The 19,753-nt window shown below is 34.7% G+C and overlaps 1 protein-coding gene across 1 annotated transcript; it reads right to left on the bottom strand.

Moving 5' to 3' along the window:
• Positions 1-2,385: 2,385 nt before the first annotated feature.
• On the bottom strand, positions 2,386-7,845 carry LOC133791237 (cell division control protein 6 homolog B-like). Its single transcript, XM_062229166.1, has 17 exons — positions 7,509-7,845; positions 7,325-7,427; positions 7,010-7,230; positions 6,824-6,898; positions 6,637-6,749; positions 6,393-6,499; positions 6,226-6,285; positions 5,676-5,749; positions 5,423-5,473; positions 4,690-4,739; positions 4,343-4,475; positions 4,171-4,260; positions 3,938-4,000; positions 3,757-3,852; positions 3,575-3,664; positions 3,378-3,477; positions 2,386-3,149 (listed from the first exon to the last, which is right to left on the bottom strand). The coding sequence occupies exons 1-16, from the start codon at positions 7,719-7,721 to the stop codon at positions 3,445-3,447; spliced, it is 1,572 nt and encodes a 523-aa protein (XP_062085150.1). The 5' UTR covers positions 7,722-7,845; the 3' UTR covers positions 2,386-3,149; positions 3,378-3,444.
• Between the last annotated feature and the right edge of the window lie 11,908 nt (positions 7,846-19,753).

Genomic DNA, 19,753 nt, shown 5'->3' with positions numbered 1-19,753 from the left:
ACACATATTCTACTTCAATATAAAGATATTCCTCCTTAATTAAAATAATATTTACTTTATATTAAATTTTTAATTTGTTATTAGTTTGTTATATTTTTATTGTTTTGCTTAAAGTTTATTAGCTTGTTGTACATTTAATTATTTTGTTAAACACTCTATGATTATGAGATTTATTATGAATATTTCTTAAGTATAATAATTCATTTTTAAATTATTTGGCGATAGGTATAAACCGCTCACACCGCACTGCACCACACCGCATTTTTGCGGTGCGGTTTATGCGATTTGAGATCTATGCGGTGCGGTCTAAAAAATTATAAAAAAACCGCACCACCCACACTGCGAACACCCCTAGCATCTATATCAAAAAAAGTATCTTATTGACTTGCTTTGCAAAGCCAACTTACAACTTGCTAATCCTCTTCCTACACCCATGATTGGTGGTGAAAAGTTATCTGCAGAAAGGTCTAAACCTGCACCCGATCCTCATTTTTACAGAAGCATAGTAAGTGTTATATTATTTCATATAATATAATATTAGATTAAATAATGTGACAAAATGTGATTTGTCACACAAATGTGATTTGTCACACCTTGTAACATATTATTGAGAGTCACAAAATTGGACACATGTGTATGCTTAAATGTGACATATTTTGGAGTTACAAAATCAGTTACAAATTTGTAACTCCCAAATATTACCCAATAATGTGTATATTATATGTTACACATTTGAGATTGGATTTCATAAAGCCATATGAGAAATGGCTAATAGAAATGTGATTTTAACTCTCATATTGTGTATGGAAGTTACAAATCAAATGGGAATAAATTGGAACGTTTTTTAAAAAAACTAAAAAATTGGTTGCTGAAAATGACCAAGGGCCGCAATCCTAGTGGCTGACAGCTTCATACAAATTCGGTTTTTATCCAATTTTGAACGTTTCCAACAACAAAGTAACTCTCAAATCTCTATTTTAATTCCATAAAACATTCAATTAATCATTAGTAACAATCATGGGGGTTGGTGGAATTTGAAATTCAAAGGGAGTCTCAAAACTTTATAAATAGAAGCCTAATGCTCACTTGTAAGACACACAATTTTTCATCCATAAAACACTTGGCTGAAAAATACACATTGATGCTTGATTATTCCATAGAGCTATTTCCTAGAGAGATCCCTTAGTGCTTAGAGAATAGGGGGAAATAAGTTTTTGGACAAAGGTCTTGAACCTTGTTCAAGTTGGTGATCCCCACTACTTTACACTTTGGTTGTCTGAGAGTTTGTTTGTGTTTTCATTCTTTTGTTCTTCTTATTCTTCTTATTTACTTGTATTATTATAATATTGAATTTGTAATCTTCTTTTTCTACATCTTTCTAGTTAGTTGTATTTTGAGCAATTGAGTTGTAATATTTATTTAATCAATTACCTTGTCTATTGTATTTTTTGCATAGAGTTGTATATTGGTTTTTCAATTTTTCCATTGAGCAATAATATATATTCTCTAACAGTAAAGGCTTTGTAGTATGCTACCATTACTCGCCCTGAAATTAGCTATTTTGTCAATAAAGTGTCCCAATTTATGCAAAACCCTCTTCTTTCTCATTGGAAAACTGTCAAGCGAATTCTTAAATATCTCAAAGGTTCATTGGATAGTGGTCTTCATTTTACCAAATCTGCTAAGCTTAGTTTGACAGGGTTCTGTAATGCTGACTGGGCTTCAGATTCAGATGATAGGAGGTCCACAATTGGATTTTGTGTTTTTCTTGGCTCAAATCTGGTCTCTTGGTCCTCTAAGAAGCAACGAACTGTTTCTCGATCTAGCACTGAAGCTAAGTATCGCAGTGTTGCTACTGCTACTGCTGAGTTAGCGTGGATCCAGTCTTTGTTGCCTGAGATTAAGGTTGCTGCATCTTCAACACCTAATCTCAGTACTGCTTTAATGTCAGCAAATCCTATCCTTCAAGCTCGCACCAAGCACATAGAGCTTGATCTCTATTTTGTAAGGGAAAGGGTTCTTAATCACAAGCTGCTTGTTAAGCACACCCCTGGATATGATCAAATAGCTGACATTTTGACTAAGGCACTCTCCAATACCAGATTTCCGTATCTAAGAGACAAAGTTAGAGTTCTTTCTTTATCTACTTTAAGTTTGAGGGGTGTTAGAGAATTAGTTATAGGGGTTAGTTAGTTGTTAGTGTACAGCACAATTCTGTTACTAATTCTGTATTTTTGTAGATCATTAGCTTGTATATATATCTATTGTACAGTTCATTATCGATAAATGAATACACAGAATATTCTTTCCATTATTTGTTTTCCTTGCATCCATCACTAAATCTTTTTATCACAGAACCATGCACACCCCCACCCCTAACTTTCTCTCCCCTGTGACTCAGCTAAAACAATAAGTAACAAATTACCAAACTATCCAGACTCATCACTACTGTTAACGAAGTGAGAACGAGAGAAAATGAGAGAAGTGTAGACTGTAGAGAATGATTCCGTGTTGGCTAATTAAGAAAAGTATGTAGAGTGGTATATAAGGTGCTCGACAGAAAGAGTGAAAGAGCTTAACAGACAGCCTAACTAACCAAACAGAAAAGCTACCAGCCTAACAGAATGAACAACTAACTGTGATTTAGTTACAAGATGGTTACACTAAATTGCTTCAACAAACAAACACCACTCAAACTCCCCTCAGATTTCCCTTTGTTTCTCCTCACATAAGTATACTTAATAGATATTGGGTAAAGAAATATTATAGAATAAATTTTTTTTTCATCGAGAAACATGTGCACAATTGCATTAAAAAACTGTAAATTTTTCAGCAAAAAAAATACATTAAAAGCATTATTGATGTAATAAAGGTAAGTTTTTCTCATTGAATAAATTGCATTTTCTATAATCACAAGAATGTATAACAGTTTTTTCTGTCTGATATTTTTTTTTTCTTTCCTATAAGCGTTCAAGTTACAATTTGGTAACAATCCATATTGGATTTCTTCCCATTTATTTTTTATTCCTTCTTCAATGTAAAACAATTCAGAAATTGAATCAACCCATTGCCAAAAACAGACTTGTACTTCGAACCTGGATGAAACCTAGCCGATTATCATCATTACAGCTCCAGGACGACGCTCATAACTGCATACAGAACAAAAATTCAAAAACCAGTTAATACAACTATGCAAGAAATTGGAAAATTAATCTAATCTCAACGCGTGAGGATAAACGTTAAAAATAAATAAGCCCAAATTTTATTTTGTGATGAATGAATTGTTCAGCTGGACTTGGAGCATTCTATATATTGAGCACCGATTCTTAAAGGCAAACTAGTGCAATTTAAAGAAAAAGAAAAGCAAAGTTCGTTGCCTTGTTTTGAGCAGAGGGAGAACTCGAAAATGCAAGTCAAAAATCAGTGCTATATACTTGGAAGGATTTACTGAAGACTATTCCGGAAGAAACGGATTCCCTGATATCCACATAAAAAGATAGAGAAAGTTAGTGATAAGACTAGGAAGTTTTGGATTCAAAGCTACGATTATGAAGATAATACTTGATGCTTGTACCTGCAAGGCAAAAATGATGTCTGCTTCATCTACTTTTAGAGTCACTCTTTTGAATTTCTCTTCTCGAGATTGACCAATCTTGAGTAGCCCCTACAGTATGTAAATACAATGATTAGCATTTCTCGTTTTACTCCTTTTAAAAGCTGAGTAACGTAAATAAACATAAAATCCGTTTTCATTACCTGATCATTTAGCACCCTGCACATACTTGAAAGTTCAAAGATCCCCACGGCTGGAATTAATGATGATTTGCAGAAGTCCGTGTAAGATTTATTCAACTGCATAAGCATTAAATGAGTTCAGAAAATTGAAATGTGTTTGGCTAATGTTACCGCGCAATTAAATGATGATTAAGCAACGCACCTCCCCGACTGTTGAATCTTTCTTTCCTCCCCGGAAAAGCTTCACGGCAGAGCATAATATGATCTGTGGTTAAAACAAGACAATAGAAAATACATCAACACTTGAATGGAGTAAGCAGGATTTAGAACCCCATAGGGGACAACATAGACACTCTAAGCCTCACAGCTTACCTATTAAAAAGAACAATAAGAATCCTCAAACACAAATTCTGAGATTTTTTAAAGCAAAATTACCTGTTGATGTTGTGGAAGAGACTGTATGGTATCCACTACAGGTGACTTGAATGTCTTTGATAAAGCAAGAGCCATATGATCAATCCTTACCTGCAACCATAAATTGTTTGGACTTTTAATAAAAATGAAAAGATCTCAGCTCTGTATATGAAAGCAACTAGTGAATACGCACGACATCAATTTCCGGCTTTTTTACACAGTCAGCTTGTGGTAATGTCTGTTGCTCAAAGAATGTTTCCGCGCTTGATGAATTCAAGTGGTTGGAAGATTCTCTCAACTCTGCGTCTAGCATATCAATTGCACTCCTGAAATGTATGTCGAAAGAGTTAAATCGCTGTCTAGAATGCTATAAAAACTAGTGTTCCAACACACAATTTTCTGTTTTCTTTTTAAACTGCACAACCAACATTTTACTAAGAATACTTAAGTACATTGCGACAATAAAGTTCTGAAATTTTAAACTTTAATTTGTACGGTTGTTCAGCTTCACAAATAAAGCAGTTCTAAGAACATCCTGACCTGCAAACACAGAGAGCTTTCCGCATATCACCAGATGCAGCAGCTACTTTCTGCATTTTAACATATTCTTTAATCAGCAACTTAACAATAAAAATTGTAACTTCAAAACCACATGTCAAAAATCCTATGACTTAATGGAAATAGCACAAAAGAAGTTATCAAAACATGTCTTGATTAGAACACATTATCAACTTTCGATTAATTTCCATTTTGACATTTCCCTCTATCTACTGTAATATAGTATCAGGCGGCAAATTCGATTGACATTTGACCAAAGATTTTTGCAAGGCAACAGAGGATACCAAAGACTTTGCATGGGCTAAAGTTAAGAAAACAGTAAATAGGCTTGCTTCATATTGAGAATACTTTAGCCTGACTTTCCCATAATTCACCAAATCTTTTGATATATGCAATTTGCTTGTTGCAGCAAGAATGCAAAAACAAGTAATAAACAGATATCCCTTCTGTTTCAATCCGTTAGCCTCAGACAAAATACTCTATTACTTATTAGAAACCTGTAATGACACCAGTGGAAATATTCTATTCAGCAAATAGAAAATAAAACATCATGTGAAGATGCCAATAACTGATTAGAAGACTGCTAACTGGATTGCTGATATATTATTCACATAAAATGTAGTCAACTCAATAATTTATTGTGAAGATGTTAAGCTACATATATATATATATATATGTATGTATATATAAGAGAGATTTATTCTGTTGAACTTACTCTGGCACAAAGTTCCAGCGCTTGTGGTTGAAATACAGTGTAAGGTAGTGCCTGTAATAATAGAAGAACAAGTAGTACTAATAAGCAATAGAAATTATAAAATAAATAATAAGATAGCACCTTATTTACTTCATTTAAGATATATTCAAATATTGCAATTGTAAAGGATAGATACCCTTGTTTATATTTATAATGATCAACTATCGTTTTATAATTTACAAACACTACAGCATAGTTCGATAAAATAACTTACCATTAGGCGCTCTTGAAGAATTTTAATGATTTGATCTTTGGAGTATGCTCGGAAAGTAATCACCGTAGGCTTGCCTGGAACAATGAAGTGATTAATAAAGCATCAGTAACTATTACCCCCAACCACGTGGCAGATAATTGATAATTACAGATTCATACTCACACACAGGACAGGCCCCACAATTTTCAAGAACGCCTTTCCAAGTTATAAAACCATAATTAAAACTAAGTTAATCAATTGAATCCCATGGAAAAAGAATACATGAATGGGACAATTGTTAAATACAGGATAAAGGGTTCAGGGAAAATTTCAGGCCAAGAAGAAAAAGTTCAGGGAAAGTAACAGGTAGACAACACCAAAACAGGAAAAAAGATGCCTCAATACACCAATTTAACTATTTTCTGAAACGCTGAAATGTATGGATATAATAAGTGAAAGTTAAAGCTAATACTTTAAGAAGGCAGCCAACTATTAGCAAAATCTGTATTCAATAACTGGTGTTGGGGAAAATGAAATAATAAAACATAAATAATAAGGATATTGAACTCACAATTTAATGACTGGAGTCTGGGAAGAAAACGATCAGCTAGGTCAATGGCATTAGCTATTCCTGTATAAAGGAAAACAATGCAAACAAGAGAAGATCAGAGAAGTCTACAACTTTTTATAATAAACATTCATTTAAAGAATTACCACCCGGATTCATATATTTAGTACCTATAAGTACACATCTCGAGAATGGTAACGTGGTAAGCATGAAAAGATCATGAAGTACCACCCTGTCTTTAGTAATTAGATAGTCTAATTCATCAGCAATTATCAACCTGACAAAACAAAAAACAATTTTAATTGAAGCACTCTCATGGCAATTCAAATTATTGAGACAAAAAAAAGGAACAAAACTGAATACGCCATATACATTTTAATCCCAATTTTTAGCAGACTTGGAAGAAAAATTTACATCATTTTCTTGCCAGTTGAATTTGGTTTCTGAGAGTACGAATTTTGGAGAAGTTGCAATGCTGATGTAGAATTGCTACTTCGCTTTCGTGGTTGATGGTCTTTACCGAGTATCTGCCAAGCAAAAGAACAACTAAGTACATGCTTTGGTTGGATAAACAATGAAAATTTTCTTTAACCATTAGTACCTTAGTGAAAACATCGCCAGTATTTGTAAGAGAGGTACAGTTTATGGCTAATACATCCGGTTCTTCTAGTCCTGTCTGTTAGCGAGAAACAATAATTAGGGAGCTATTACTTGAATTGATCAGTAAATAATCAGAATCGCACTATAAAGAAATGATGATTTAACTACAACAGAGCAAAAATCGCACCTCTTGTGCCCATTCAACTAATTGCTTCTTTACTTTCTCCATCGACAACGATTTTCCAGTCCCTGGACATCCACATACATATAAACTACCAGCCCTTTCTTCTTCCACGCATGATTTACAGAACTTCAAAACCCTCTTTTGCTCATCTTCTCGGCACACAACAACAGACGGCGCAGTTGAAACGTGCAATGCCTCCTTTACCGCCCTAGATTGCTCAGGATCTAAAATTTTCCAATCAAAGACATCTGTTAGATCTAACCAAAAAATTGCTGCACAAGACAATACAATTCATACTTAAACACAAGCTCAATTTACCTTTCGGATTCCAATTAGGTTTCACCATAAGACTATTCAACAAATTCTTCACCGGAGGTTTCTCCAACTTCGAACGGCGTTCACTCAATGTGCTCTCAATCTCCTGAAAAATAAAAATAAAGGAATAAGAAAAATAAAACAGTAATCAATCGGTTAATCTGAGGTTAGATGAATCGAAACACACAATCGATGGACTATTGGGACTGGCATTGGCGGATCGGCGAGGCGAGGTCCATTTCATGGGAGTTGAGATCGGAATGGCACGCATCGGCGACGAATCAGATCTGAGCTTCCGCTTCTGTGGAGTGGAGTCGCCGCGGGCCATCTCCGACGGGAAGTTCATGAACTCGGTCTTAGTAGAAGTGGGAGAAGGCTTCCGTTTGGCAATGGCGGGCATGGTTGAGAACGGGTAGGTGAGCTGAGCCAAGGCCTTGGGTTTGGTAGTGTTGTGGGGGTTGTAAGAAAGAAAAAAACTGTAAAAGAGCTTATAGGAGAGTTGGATATCTTATAGCATAGGGTGGGGTGGGGTTTTAGCGGGAAAAGTATTAACGTGAAAATTCATTTGGCGCGATTTAAACTAGTGGAGCTTTATTGTTTGGGCGGGATATGTTAAAAGAGTGTTGTTGACTGGAGCTGGAGCTGGAGCTGAACTCTGGTCTGGACAGAGGGACTGTGGACCCCACTTTGTATTGTTAATTTGGTTTACAACAAGTGTCTGCACGGGCTGGCTCCGACACGTCATCACTAACACTAGCTGACATGGATGGACAATGTGTGAATGTGTTAACATTATAATTTTATTATGCTTGGGAAATTTGACTTGAAATGCATAGAAGGGAAAATATCTTATCATTATACGGTCTCATTTTGGTCTTATTATTTATCTTAATTCCCAAAATATTCATATCATTTGTTCCCACTCTCTGTCGATCTCTCTATACTCCATTTCACTCTCGGTCTCAAACCAAAAAAATTCTCAAATCCCACATTTGAATCTGTCGCAGCCCAACGAAATCAGATAAGAGAAGCATTGTCAGAGAAGGTCTTTAGTCGTTCAGTCAGAACCAGCACTTGACCATCGGACCGGAAGCACCCAAAGGCAACGAAACAACTCTGAAGTAGGCGAAACAACTCCCAAGTACGCGAAGGTGAGGGTTTTCTTTTTAATATGCAATGTCTGGTTTTTTGTTGATGTTTTGTTCATAAGATAGATCGGGGCTGGGTAATTGAGAAATCTGTGTTTTTTTTCAAAAAATTTGACCCACCCCGATAAGCCTCAATAGACATCGATAGAACTCAATAGTATATGTTAGGCTCTGTTTTTTAATGTGCCTCGATAGGCCTCGATGCTATTAGATATATTCAGTTTTAGTGTGTCTCGATAGGCCTCGATAGAATAAGACAAATGGTTGATTTAGCACCTGCCTCGATAGACCTCGATAGGTCTCGATGATATTAGATATCTTCAATTTTAGTGTGCCTCGATAGGCCTCGATAGAATAAGACATATGGCTGATTTAGCACCTACCTCGAGGCCTCGATAGAATAAGACTTATGGCTTATGCCTCGATAGAGGTAGATATATTATAATTTTGCATTGCCTCAATAGGTCTCGATAGAACTATGCATTTTCTGATTTTACATGGGCCTCGATAGTTACCAGATTGTTTAAAATTGTATTTTTAACATTTTTTTTTGTTTTTTCAGATGCCTAAATTGATTGTGTCATTGGAGAAACACTTTCCTAGTTGTGTCACCTATAGGGGTAGTGCTTACTTGGAAACCCTTATAGAGCAGTTTAAGAGGCATGGGCTAATTGAACGGGCACAGGCATGCCTGTTGGGACAATTCTTCAAGGCTAAGCCGTTTAGTTTTTCTGGGGTTCGGCTGCTTCACCTTATGTTGCGGAAGGTGGAAAGCAAGAAGGCTGAAGAGGGCCAATTCTACTTTAGCAACATTCTTTGCAAATTTGGGATTGTAGAGTTTGCCCTAGTCACCGGGCTAAATTTTGGGAACACCCCGTCCCCAGACGAGTTGAGAGAGCATCTTTCAAGTGATCGAATCATCTAGGAATACTTTAATGGTGATTCAAAGGTTAGTTTCAACCAGTTGGAAGATGCCTTGAGGGGCTCGAAAAACCCAGAAGATGCATTTAAGTTGGGTTTGTGCTATTTGATAGAGGGGGTACTGAATGCCCCAGAGAAGACAATTATGATATGGGATGATTCCCTGAAGATGGTTGAGGATCTTGACTACTTTTTCAAGTATCCGTGGGGGAAGTTGTCCTTCAATAAGGTTATTAGAGGAGTTCACAAGGACATGCAGAAGCAATTGAAGCATTACGAGGAGAAGAAGAAAGAGGGTTCGAACAAAAAATAGAAGGAGTCGAAGTATAGTTTCTATGATATGCCCCCGCACTTATGTACTGGGCTTTTGAGGCCATGCCAGCTATTGAGAGTAAGTTTGGTGAGAATAGTGGGAACCAGATTCCCAGGATGCTTAGTTGGGCTACGAAGACCGATATCACTATTTCGACAACTGAGTTGGTTCCTATATTCGCCAAGCGTCGAGTAAGTTCCACTTTATCTTGTTAAATGTAACAAATTAATTGATTAACGATTTATTTTATTAAGTTTTCTGACACATGTTATTCAACCATGCAGTTAGTGGTATTTTCCATGCTGAAGCCACGTTCCGGTGAGGTAGTCTACTACAATAGCCTTCCAGACGTTGATTCCAGGTTATTCCCTGAGTTGGAATCAACTGTAGTGGAGGCTGGGACTGCAGCAGAGGAAGTAGTGCCTGAGAGAAGTTGGCAGAGGTTGCAAAGGAAGCTTCCATTTTTTATGAGGATGTCCAGAGGGTTGAGGAGGGCACTTCACAGGCATGTGCACCTTCCTCTAGTCAGGTTGCCCAGCCTGATTATGAGCAGTTGATGCAGAGGCTCAAGAGGGTTGAGGAGGGCCAGACAACCTTACTTCAGAATCAAACTACGATCATGGCTCAGTTTGCACAACTGCTTTCAGTGGTCTTAGGTCGATCCACCAACTTAAAATCAGATACAGAGTCTGATATCTTGCATGAGGACTACGAGCCCGGTGATCCACCCTCCACTCCATAGGCCCAGACATCTGTAGTTGTCAGTGATGCCGATAGTCCCAGCCTAAGGATGCAACTGGCCTTAAAGTTGTCAGGAAGAAACGCAGGCCCAAGCATTTTGATGACTTCACCGACCCAACGAAGAGGATGAGAGTAGATAAACATGGGCTAGTTACTGAACCTTTGAGGAAGTGTGATCCGCAGCAGGAGAAGAGCTTCCATAAGTGGATCATCGGGAGGATTGACAACAACAGAGATCGGAACGTCCATACTGGGACGCACGGTGTGGCATGGTTCTTGCAGTTGCACACAATTCAGACTTGGCTTTGGGATTCGGTATGTAAATTGCATTTATGTTTTCAATTCAATCTTAAAATATATTGATGGTGCTAATGAATTTTCATGTTTTTTCAGCATATTGATGCCGCTCTGCACATGCTACGCCGTCGACGCCACTTTTATCATGCTGCATTTTGGTAGGATGCTGCGATCATGAACACCACCTTCCCCCAAGTGTTCCTAGGTCGTTGGAATCATTTCAGAGAGACCGACACTATGTATACATGGGATGACGATGTGCTGAAAATGCTGAAGGACGATGATAATAAATTCCTCGTATCCTGGCAAAATGTGAGTGAAGTATATTTTTCCTTGCACATCGAGAAAGTCGCACATTGGATCGCCATTGAAGTCTCCATTCAAACATGGTGCATCTACATTTATGATTCCAACCATAGCATGCTTAGTCTGACTCTGTTGGAGGAAGTGATCAAGCCTTGGTGCTTATTGTTGCCTTCGTTGTTCTGATGTTCTGGCATGTTTAACGACCATGACGACCTTCAGACATATCCTGAGCAGAACGCAAAGCCTTTTTCGTATTGTCGTATTTCTCCTGAGGAGTGTCCTCAGACTAAGACAAGGTATTCCCCTATTTAATTAGTGTATTTTGAAATCTGAATATTAAATTTATTTTTATCTTGTATTGACACAAATCAATTATATGCAGTGGGGATTGTGGTCTATTTGCCATCAAACATATCGAGCATTTGGTTTCTAGGCTACCACTCGATACCGTTATCGATGAGAACATCCAGCATTTCAGGACCAAGTGGTGTGTGAACCTATTCTATAAGAATTTGTCACCGTGATGCTCTGTACATTTTCTTGATACACCTCTTGTATAGTATAGTATATAGTTAGTTTTGTATATTGTTTTTTATCAAACATTATTTTTTGAAAAAGTTATTAAATAAAAAACTACTAAATTCACATAATGTGTATACCTCGACAAAACTCTATGGGTCAAATGAAATGCCTCGATAAGCCTCAATAGGTAACACTACAACAATTATGCCCATATATTACATTAAAATATAGCATATTTTTAAAAGTGTTATTGTCCCGTGCTAATAGACTTAGGCACTAAAAAGACAGCTAAAATGAAATATATTAGGCGGCAAATATAATAGACTTAGGCGCCAAATGAAAGAAAAAACCCTTACCCTAATCTCTAAGGTTGAATCCCTAATAACCCTTTACGCCTCCTCTCTCACACTCAGTAACTCTCTCTCGTTCTATCTTTCTCTCTTAGCTACTCTCCCATTCAATCCTTCTTTCATTCTCTTTGTTTGTTGCAGGTGTGTAACAAGGTGATGGGGGCCCGCGGCTTGGGTCGTATGACAGGGAGGCTCGACTCGTGGGTCTATGGCGTGGCTCGCTCGTGGGTGCGACGGTGCTTGTGGCGGTGGGTCTACGACATGGCTCGACTGGTCTATCTTCCATCAGGTCTCAATCTTCCATCTCTGTATTTCCCTTTGTTTCTCAAGAAAATTCTTGGGGAAGTTGGTTGTTTTGCAAGTTTGTACATTATTTTTTAATTATTTACAGGGTGTTACAATACTTTAGTAGTCTAATCCAAATTCTACATCCCAAAATCAAATACGATTTGGGGTTTGTAGATTCAAGTTGTTTCCGTGTCTATGTGAAAGTCAGATGTGAAGGTATATATCTGCTTTCTGAGTTTTCTGAGCTTATTATTTTTATGTCTGCTTTGTATATGTCTGATTTCTAAGCTTAATACTACTTGTTATATTCTGTAAATTGTAGAGATGGTGGAGACAACTGACTTAACATTAATGTAGTTGCAGGTACTTATTTCTAAAGCTTAAGATCTTTGACTAGTATTTCTGGATTCAATGCTAGATTTGCATAAACTGTGTTATTTCCATTTTTTTCTTCATTTTTCTTGTTTATATTTTTATCTTGTAAGAAGATGAAATATCTTAGGGCTAGAATCATTTATGTGAAATTGGTGAAAGTTCTGGTCTGTTTTATATTGATTATCTTAAGATCATGCCTTTTTAGCGAATTTGACTGCTTATATTGTTGATTATATGGGTTCTATATCCATGGTTTGAATGTTGAAATATTAAAGTTGAGAAATGTTGATCTTAGGGTTATTATTGGAAATTTTTATTCTTTTATTTATTTTACTATTGTTACGAGGTTTTTGATTTTGAGATTGGGAGTTGTAGGATTTTGTATCTATAATTTTTCATTGATTCGATGTTTGAGAGGATCTAGGGATATAGGGCTAGTCGATGAAAATAAGATAAAAAAGATTTGAACTCCTCTCATTAAGTAGTTACGGTATAATAGTTCTCCATTTGAAAATAGATTGAGTTCATTTAAATAATTTTTTCCATTTATTGTTCTGTGCCACAACTTAATGTGTTCTTTATAGTAATATTTGTGTACCTTTTTATTTGTTTGCCATTGATTCATTTAAATATTAACAGAGCTTTTACTACTTTACTTTTGTAGGACTAATGAGAATAATTGCTAGGATACATATGCTTGGGGCTCTAAACGTTGTGAAGATGGACTTGGCAAATGTTGTTTCCCCTTTGCTTATTGGTATAAGCAATTTTTTACATTCTTGTATATATTATGGAGCTCTATTATTTGATCTTGATTTAAGTTATGTCCAATTTGGTTTTTTTATGTGCTTAAGGTTTTATGTGAGATTGTATATATTTGAAGCTATTGTGATAATACATCCTTCTCTTGTAGCTTTTGTACTTTTGATAGTATATTTGTAGTTTTATATTTTATTGCCTAAGTTTATTATTGTAAATTTATTATACATTTGGAAGTTGTATTGTATTAATTGCACAAATGTATTTGGTCAGGAAATATTCAAGGTGATTCTCAATGCATGACCTAGATGATGTGCTTCTTAATATTGATTCTGGTTTTGATATGTATTTACTTGTATGAACAATGATCATTAATTTTTGTTGGATAGTGACAATATAGATAGTAGTATACATTGGCTTAAGAAACACTAGACATGTTTCAATATAGATAGTAGTATACATTGGCATCTGCTGATTTTTATATTTCTTGCTTACTCTTTAGGTTTGACTAATCTGGAGAATATGAATCTGTCATTCACATTAGTAACTAATGGTGGTTTGAAAAAGTTGTCTAAATTAACATCACTTAAATCACTTAACTTGGATGCATGCCAAATTACTGACGAAGGACTTGAAAATCTTACGAGTAAGTATTTTAATGCAAGTTTAGTGTCTCTACACTCAATTTCTGACTAGTGTTTCTCTGTACTTAAAATTAGGCCAAACTTTGAATCTCCTAATTTACTATTTTCTTCATTATTATCCTTTAATTTCAAATATTGAGTTTATTCCCTGTGCTCATGTAAGCAGGGCCTCTGATGTTAATAATAATGTCAGTCAATTGTGAATTCAGATCTTACTGAATTGACACACCTGGATCTTTTTGGAGCTCATATCACAGATTCTGGAATGAATTATTTATGATGTATGTTAATGAATTGCAGTCATGACCCCTTTATATTTAATCAGTGCATTATAATCACGGCTATGGTTTTGTGTCAATTACTATCGATTGCAATAACATGCATGAGAAATTAAGTACTTTACATTCATTTTTACATATTATATGTTCGTGCTTGAATTTTTTATGCACGTTAGTTACTCCCCGCATATTTGAAGCTTTTCAATTCATGTTCCTTGCAGATTGTGAATTTCAAACTTGACTGTAATCCAACTGCAAGGAGTACAGTGTTCATTTCTTAATTTAAAAGTCCTATGCTAGGATCTCACTATGTTTCTAGCAACAACAGTCTATTGGTTTAAGGTCTATAGGGAGCAGCTAGCGAAGAATAACTCCAGCTTAGCTTATCATATTGTTTTTCATAGGTCTAATGAGTAGATAGGAAAAACACTCATAGTTATGCTATAATTTCTTACTGTATTGTATATGCTCTGTTTTCACTTTATTGTTTTTCCTGATTATATTGTATCATATATGCTTGATTGATCTATACTTCTGCTTTTTCATTTTGATGGTTTCTAGAGCTTATTGACTAATAACTCATAGCTTCAATTGTTTCAATTTTGTTTTTCTTTTCTATAATAAATTGTTGCTTAGATTTTGTGAGTCAGTTAGAGAGTGAGATGGCTGATGTGTTGTAAATCATTAAGTACTATCTTTGCTTAGACTTGTCCCTCCTTAGTGACTATCATTGGTCTATTTTGCCATTTCTGTCCTGTCTTCTCTGTGGAGCCTATTTTTAAGTTTTCTTAGTTCTGTTTCTGCTCTGATGTTGTTCTATTTGTTGTCAGCTTTATTATCTCTTATGTTTTATAGGGGTGTTGTTATGGGAAGTTTATGGTCTGTTACTTGTCATTTTTTTGTAGTTTTCACCATGTTTCCTTGTTTTATGTTTCCCCTGGTTTTGTTTGTCTTGAAGTTGTTCCTCTGTCTCTATAGTTTCTAGTTTTTCCTAGTGATTTTGTTGTCTCTGTAGCTTTATAATGGGTTGTATAAATTATATATATAAAGGACTTCTTTTTAGGAATTTTGTTGCAGCAAGTAAAATTTAATCAAAAGAAAAAGAAGGGAAGATTTCAAGTGCTAATAGAATAATTAGTTTCTCTTTGAAGCTTGTGTTGTTGTTCAGTAATTTTCCCTCTTTATTTGTTTATTTATTATTTAGAATTTTGCTATTATTTGTTCTAAAGTGCATTTTAGTTTTTATGTGTTATTATAAAAGAAGAAGAGAAAACTTACTGTACCACTAATTTGAATCTACATCTTTGTTTCTTTTTACCCTATGCTTGCTTTTTTCTCTATGCCCTTAAATCATGAAGCTTTCTTGCCATGGAAACATCCACCCTCGCTGCCTTAGTGGATATTGTTTGCACATGTTTAGAAACTCTATTATGTGGTCAGGGAATTTTTGAGCCTTTTTCTCCTTATTTAATGTTGAAGTCAAACTAATTGCTCATTGTTTTATGGTACTTTTAAGTTCCCCTTTTTATCTATTTCTCCTTTTCTATTTTTCTGCTGAAAGTGTGATATGTTGGATAACATAAAAAAATCAGATTTCTTCAGGTATTTTTGTGCTGAAACAATCATTTGTTGTTGTTGCTATAACTCTAGTGAAACATTATACTATATTTATATATATACACACAATTCATACTTTCATGTATATTAATCTCTCTCGAAATGGTTTGAGTTTGAAATTCAAAGGTGTAGCTATGTGTGTTTTATTATGCATTCAAATTTGGAGCATTTGAGTATGAGCTATCTAATAAAGAGGCATTTAAGTCAAAGTAACTTCCCCACCGCTGCTGGATTAGCTTGTTTTGGTAATATAAAAATTTTAAGTCTTTCTTCTTTTCATACAGATGTAGTGTTGTTTTAACCGTTTTTCTTCTAAAGTATAGTTAAAAGAACCATAGTTTTGATTGTGTTTTCTAAAGTGCTAAAGTTCCATTAACTTGATTTAAAATGTATGTTAAAGTGATCTTTGATTTATTTTACTGAAAGTCCATTTTTCCATATCTCTTTTGTTTTTGTATTTCTCTCTTCCCTTCTCTATGTTGGTCTTTTTCCCATTTTTTCTTTCTTTTTAATAAAATGGCCAAATAAGTTATATGTATTTCTGATGGTTTGTTTTGGATTTAGACAGAGTTAGAAGTTTTACAATAAGTTTTCTTCCATTTGTAAATCCGGTGTTCTTGATTTTCTTAGTTGTTCGAAGCTTTCTTTTCTGGTTTTGTTGCTTGTTAATTAGGAATATATATTTTGATTTGTTTTTTGAAATTGATTTGATAATCTGATATGGGAAATTTTGGGGAATTTTAGTTGGCACTTCAGATTTGATTGGCTTACAATATTCTTGTACAGTTAAAGAGTACACAAAATTTGAACTCAAGGGCTTAACTTTCTCTTGGTACTTTAGCTTTAATATGCAAAATTTGAAACCATAGACTTCAATTTGAGTCCAATATGGGCTCCTTTTTGACCACAGGGATCTCAGCCAGCATATTTTTGGTTCATTTTATAGTAGTTAGAATCTACCTCACACAAAAATATGTTGAATAACTTGCAGCATAGCTAGAGAGCTTGATTTGGAGGAATGGACTTCCAGGACTGAAACTGCTAATGTACTGCATGAGCCAGTATGTCTCTTTTCATCTCATCTCATCTCATCTTGCAAGTCATTTATAATTTAAGTAGTTTCTTTTTCTCTAGAGTTAATTATGAGAAATTCATAAACATTGTTTGGTAAATGAAAATTGTATTGTTCTGCTTTACTAACTCTGTTAGATCATTCCTTTTATTCTGTTAACTTTCAATTTTATACATATTTGTAAAATTTGGGCTCCTTAATCTATTTCTAAAATTTAAAATGTATTTGAATGAATTAGTTTAGTGATCTAAAATTTAAAATGTATTTGAATGAATTAGTTTAGTGATAGTGCTAGTTCTCTCAATATCCTATCTTTCCATATCAAGTTTGAAATTCATGTCTAGATCATTTCATTGGTAGTCTTGTGCATATTTTGTAGATGCATTCATACTGATATTGATTGGCATTGTGGCTGTTAAGTTGTCATTTGCAATTTGGTACAAAAGAATAATGCAATTTGGTACTCGTTGGTAAATTTACTCGTTGCAATTTGGTAGAAAAGAATAATGCAATTTGGTAAAGAATAATGCTATAGTAGTATAAACCATGCACGAATATAATATTTATGTCCTTTAATATTAATAGTGCTTTAATATTGTTGTTGTTTAATTTGGTGATGTCATATTGCTAATATATGTATCTATCTCTATATTTTTTTCTCTCTTTGTAATTTAGTTAAAGCTTTTTTGGTTGGCTGCCTCCGAGAGAAAAGACAAGATACTTAGTGTATCTGATGGGTCAATCAAATGTTTAATGCCTTTTTGCCATTAACAAAAAAGAATCCACACATGAAGCTATTTGAGTCACTACTCTATACAATCACTTTTCAATCTAAATGATTGAAGACAACATTTCTTTATTTCACTTTCCAATAAAAGCTTCAGAGAGTTTTATTGAGTTAACTCTAATCTAAGTATAAAATTAGTTTTATACTTCTTGAAGGGTCCTTAGCTAAGTCCTACAATGTTGGCCACTGTAACATATTCAAAAAATTTCATACAAGCTAACCATGGACCTGACCACTGGACTTACTTCTCATTAGTTGAAATGATGGGAGAAAACTTATTTTAGTATCATGTAAAGAATTTCAACTTCAAAGGTCTAGTCTTAGATGATTTTCTTACAATCTATCAGCTTTTGATTCTACTTAACTTCAAAATGATGATACAACTTTCATTTTGAACTCACAGGACAAGAAGTCATCAACAGGATGATGTCGAAAACTACAAGGCTAAAGTACCTGAAGAGAATGTAGACATACATTATATAAATTATGATCTTGTCCTTGGAGACTTGAAAGATGCTAGCACTGATTTTGATTTTTCATTTCTGGCTAAAATAGCCATTGCACTGGGCATAGCTGCAATCGTCACAATCGTCTCTATTGGGGTGGAGCGGCCCGCTATTGGTTCATCTCTTGGATTTCAGTTTCTTTTAGATAGTTCATCTCCTTCAGTAATGGCCATAGCACCTGTTGGCTTCACCTTTAAAGCTTTTGGTTACAGAATAGCTCTGCCAGAATATGCTCCAGGGTATGTATCCCCAAAGGAAATATTGGGTCAAGTCTTGTGCTTTTGAAATATGGGGTTAATCTCACTTTAATCTCATTGTAGGTGGATTTACTTTTGGCTGCTTATGGCTGTTGCTTGTGGTCTTTTCATCAGTGAAGAAGCTTTAAATATATGGGTTTGTCTTCTGTTCTAGTACTTCTGTTTCACAAGCTCAAGAAATTTTCTTGCTCCTTTTAGTAAAATTTGTGTGTTTCATGGTTCCATTGTATGCCTGAATTCTTATTTATAGTAAATGATTTAGGTTGGGGTGCCATGGGTTCCATTTTGTTGTTGTTTTTTTATTTTATTTTTCTGTTGTTTAGTTGTTTAATGGTGGCTTCACCAAACCCTGGTTATGCTATCTATCAAACTAGAATAATTAATTCACAGTTTGATGTTGGGACAGCCTAACACTCTGTTTTTTAATTTTATTTTTAATCTTTATTGCAGGTATATATCATAGACTATGGTCTTGCAAAAAAGTATAGCGATCTTCAGACGCACAAGCACATTACACGTTGGGTATGTATGTTCCCTTTGATTACTATTATCTACATTACTGATTTATCATGTAAAATATAGATCTTAAATGGACCAATGTGCTTATGCTCCCAATTAGTAAATCAGAAAAATTTGTTGTAAGTTTCATTTCAAATTAGTAAACGGTATTGCTGTCAATTATTATAAATTAGAAAAATCTGTTGTTGCATTGAATATTGTCCGAGCCAATCAATTTTTGTCAAGACACATTACAAATTTCAATTGAGTGTGTGTTTGAACTTGATTTATTAATAGAAATGGACACACTTATAAAATCTAGAGCTCACCATGATGAAGTGAATCTTCTCTGTACATATAACCTTGATCTAAAATCCTTTTGATATCTAATGCAAACATTATTTGATTTTTGCAAATGATCTAGCAGTAAGAGTTTATTTGTTTTGTCTTCTTGTTTAGTTAAAATAACTTACACAATGATCTAGCAGTCTAAGTTTATCTGATTTATTGGTTTTTACATGCACATACACAACTTTCCTAGGCTCAATTATTTTCTTTCATGTATTTTTTTAAGTTTTGCTTGTTAATTCTGAATTGATGATTCTTATTTTTTGTGAAATTGATTGTTGTTTGTTTGCCATGAAATTAAGATTTCAAAATTCCTAATTTTATTTTTTCATTTCTCATATTGATGTTGTGCTGTGATGAATTCCTTAATTATGTCTAGGCAACTCAATTATGAATCAAAAAGTA

This window comes from Humulus lupulus, chromosome 7 (assembly GCF_963169125.1).
Source record: "Humulus lupulus chromosome 7, drHumLupu1.1, whole genome shotgun sequence".
Lineage (NCBI taxonomy): Eukaryota > Viridiplantae > Streptophyta > Magnoliopsida > Rosales > Cannabaceae > Humulus > Humulus lupulus.
Note: the sequence above shows the minus strand (reverse complement) of the source record. Positions and strands in the feature narration are given on the sequence as shown.

Excerpts from the sequence above, each read along its gene's own strand:
- LOC133791237 (XM_062229166.1), bottom strand. The coding sequence starts at position 7,721 with ATGCCCGCCATTGCCAAACGGAAGCCTTCTCCCACTTCTACTAAGACC. Across the intron at positions 3,665-3,756 it reads GCAGGGTGCTAAATGATCAG|GGGCTACTCAAGATTGGTCA; the intron begins GTAATGAAAACG and ends TACATACTGTAG. Across the intron at positions 3,478-3,574 it reads ACATCATTTTTGCCTTGCAG|GGAATCCGTTTCTTCCGGAA; the intron begins GTACAAGCATCA and ends TGTGGATATCAG.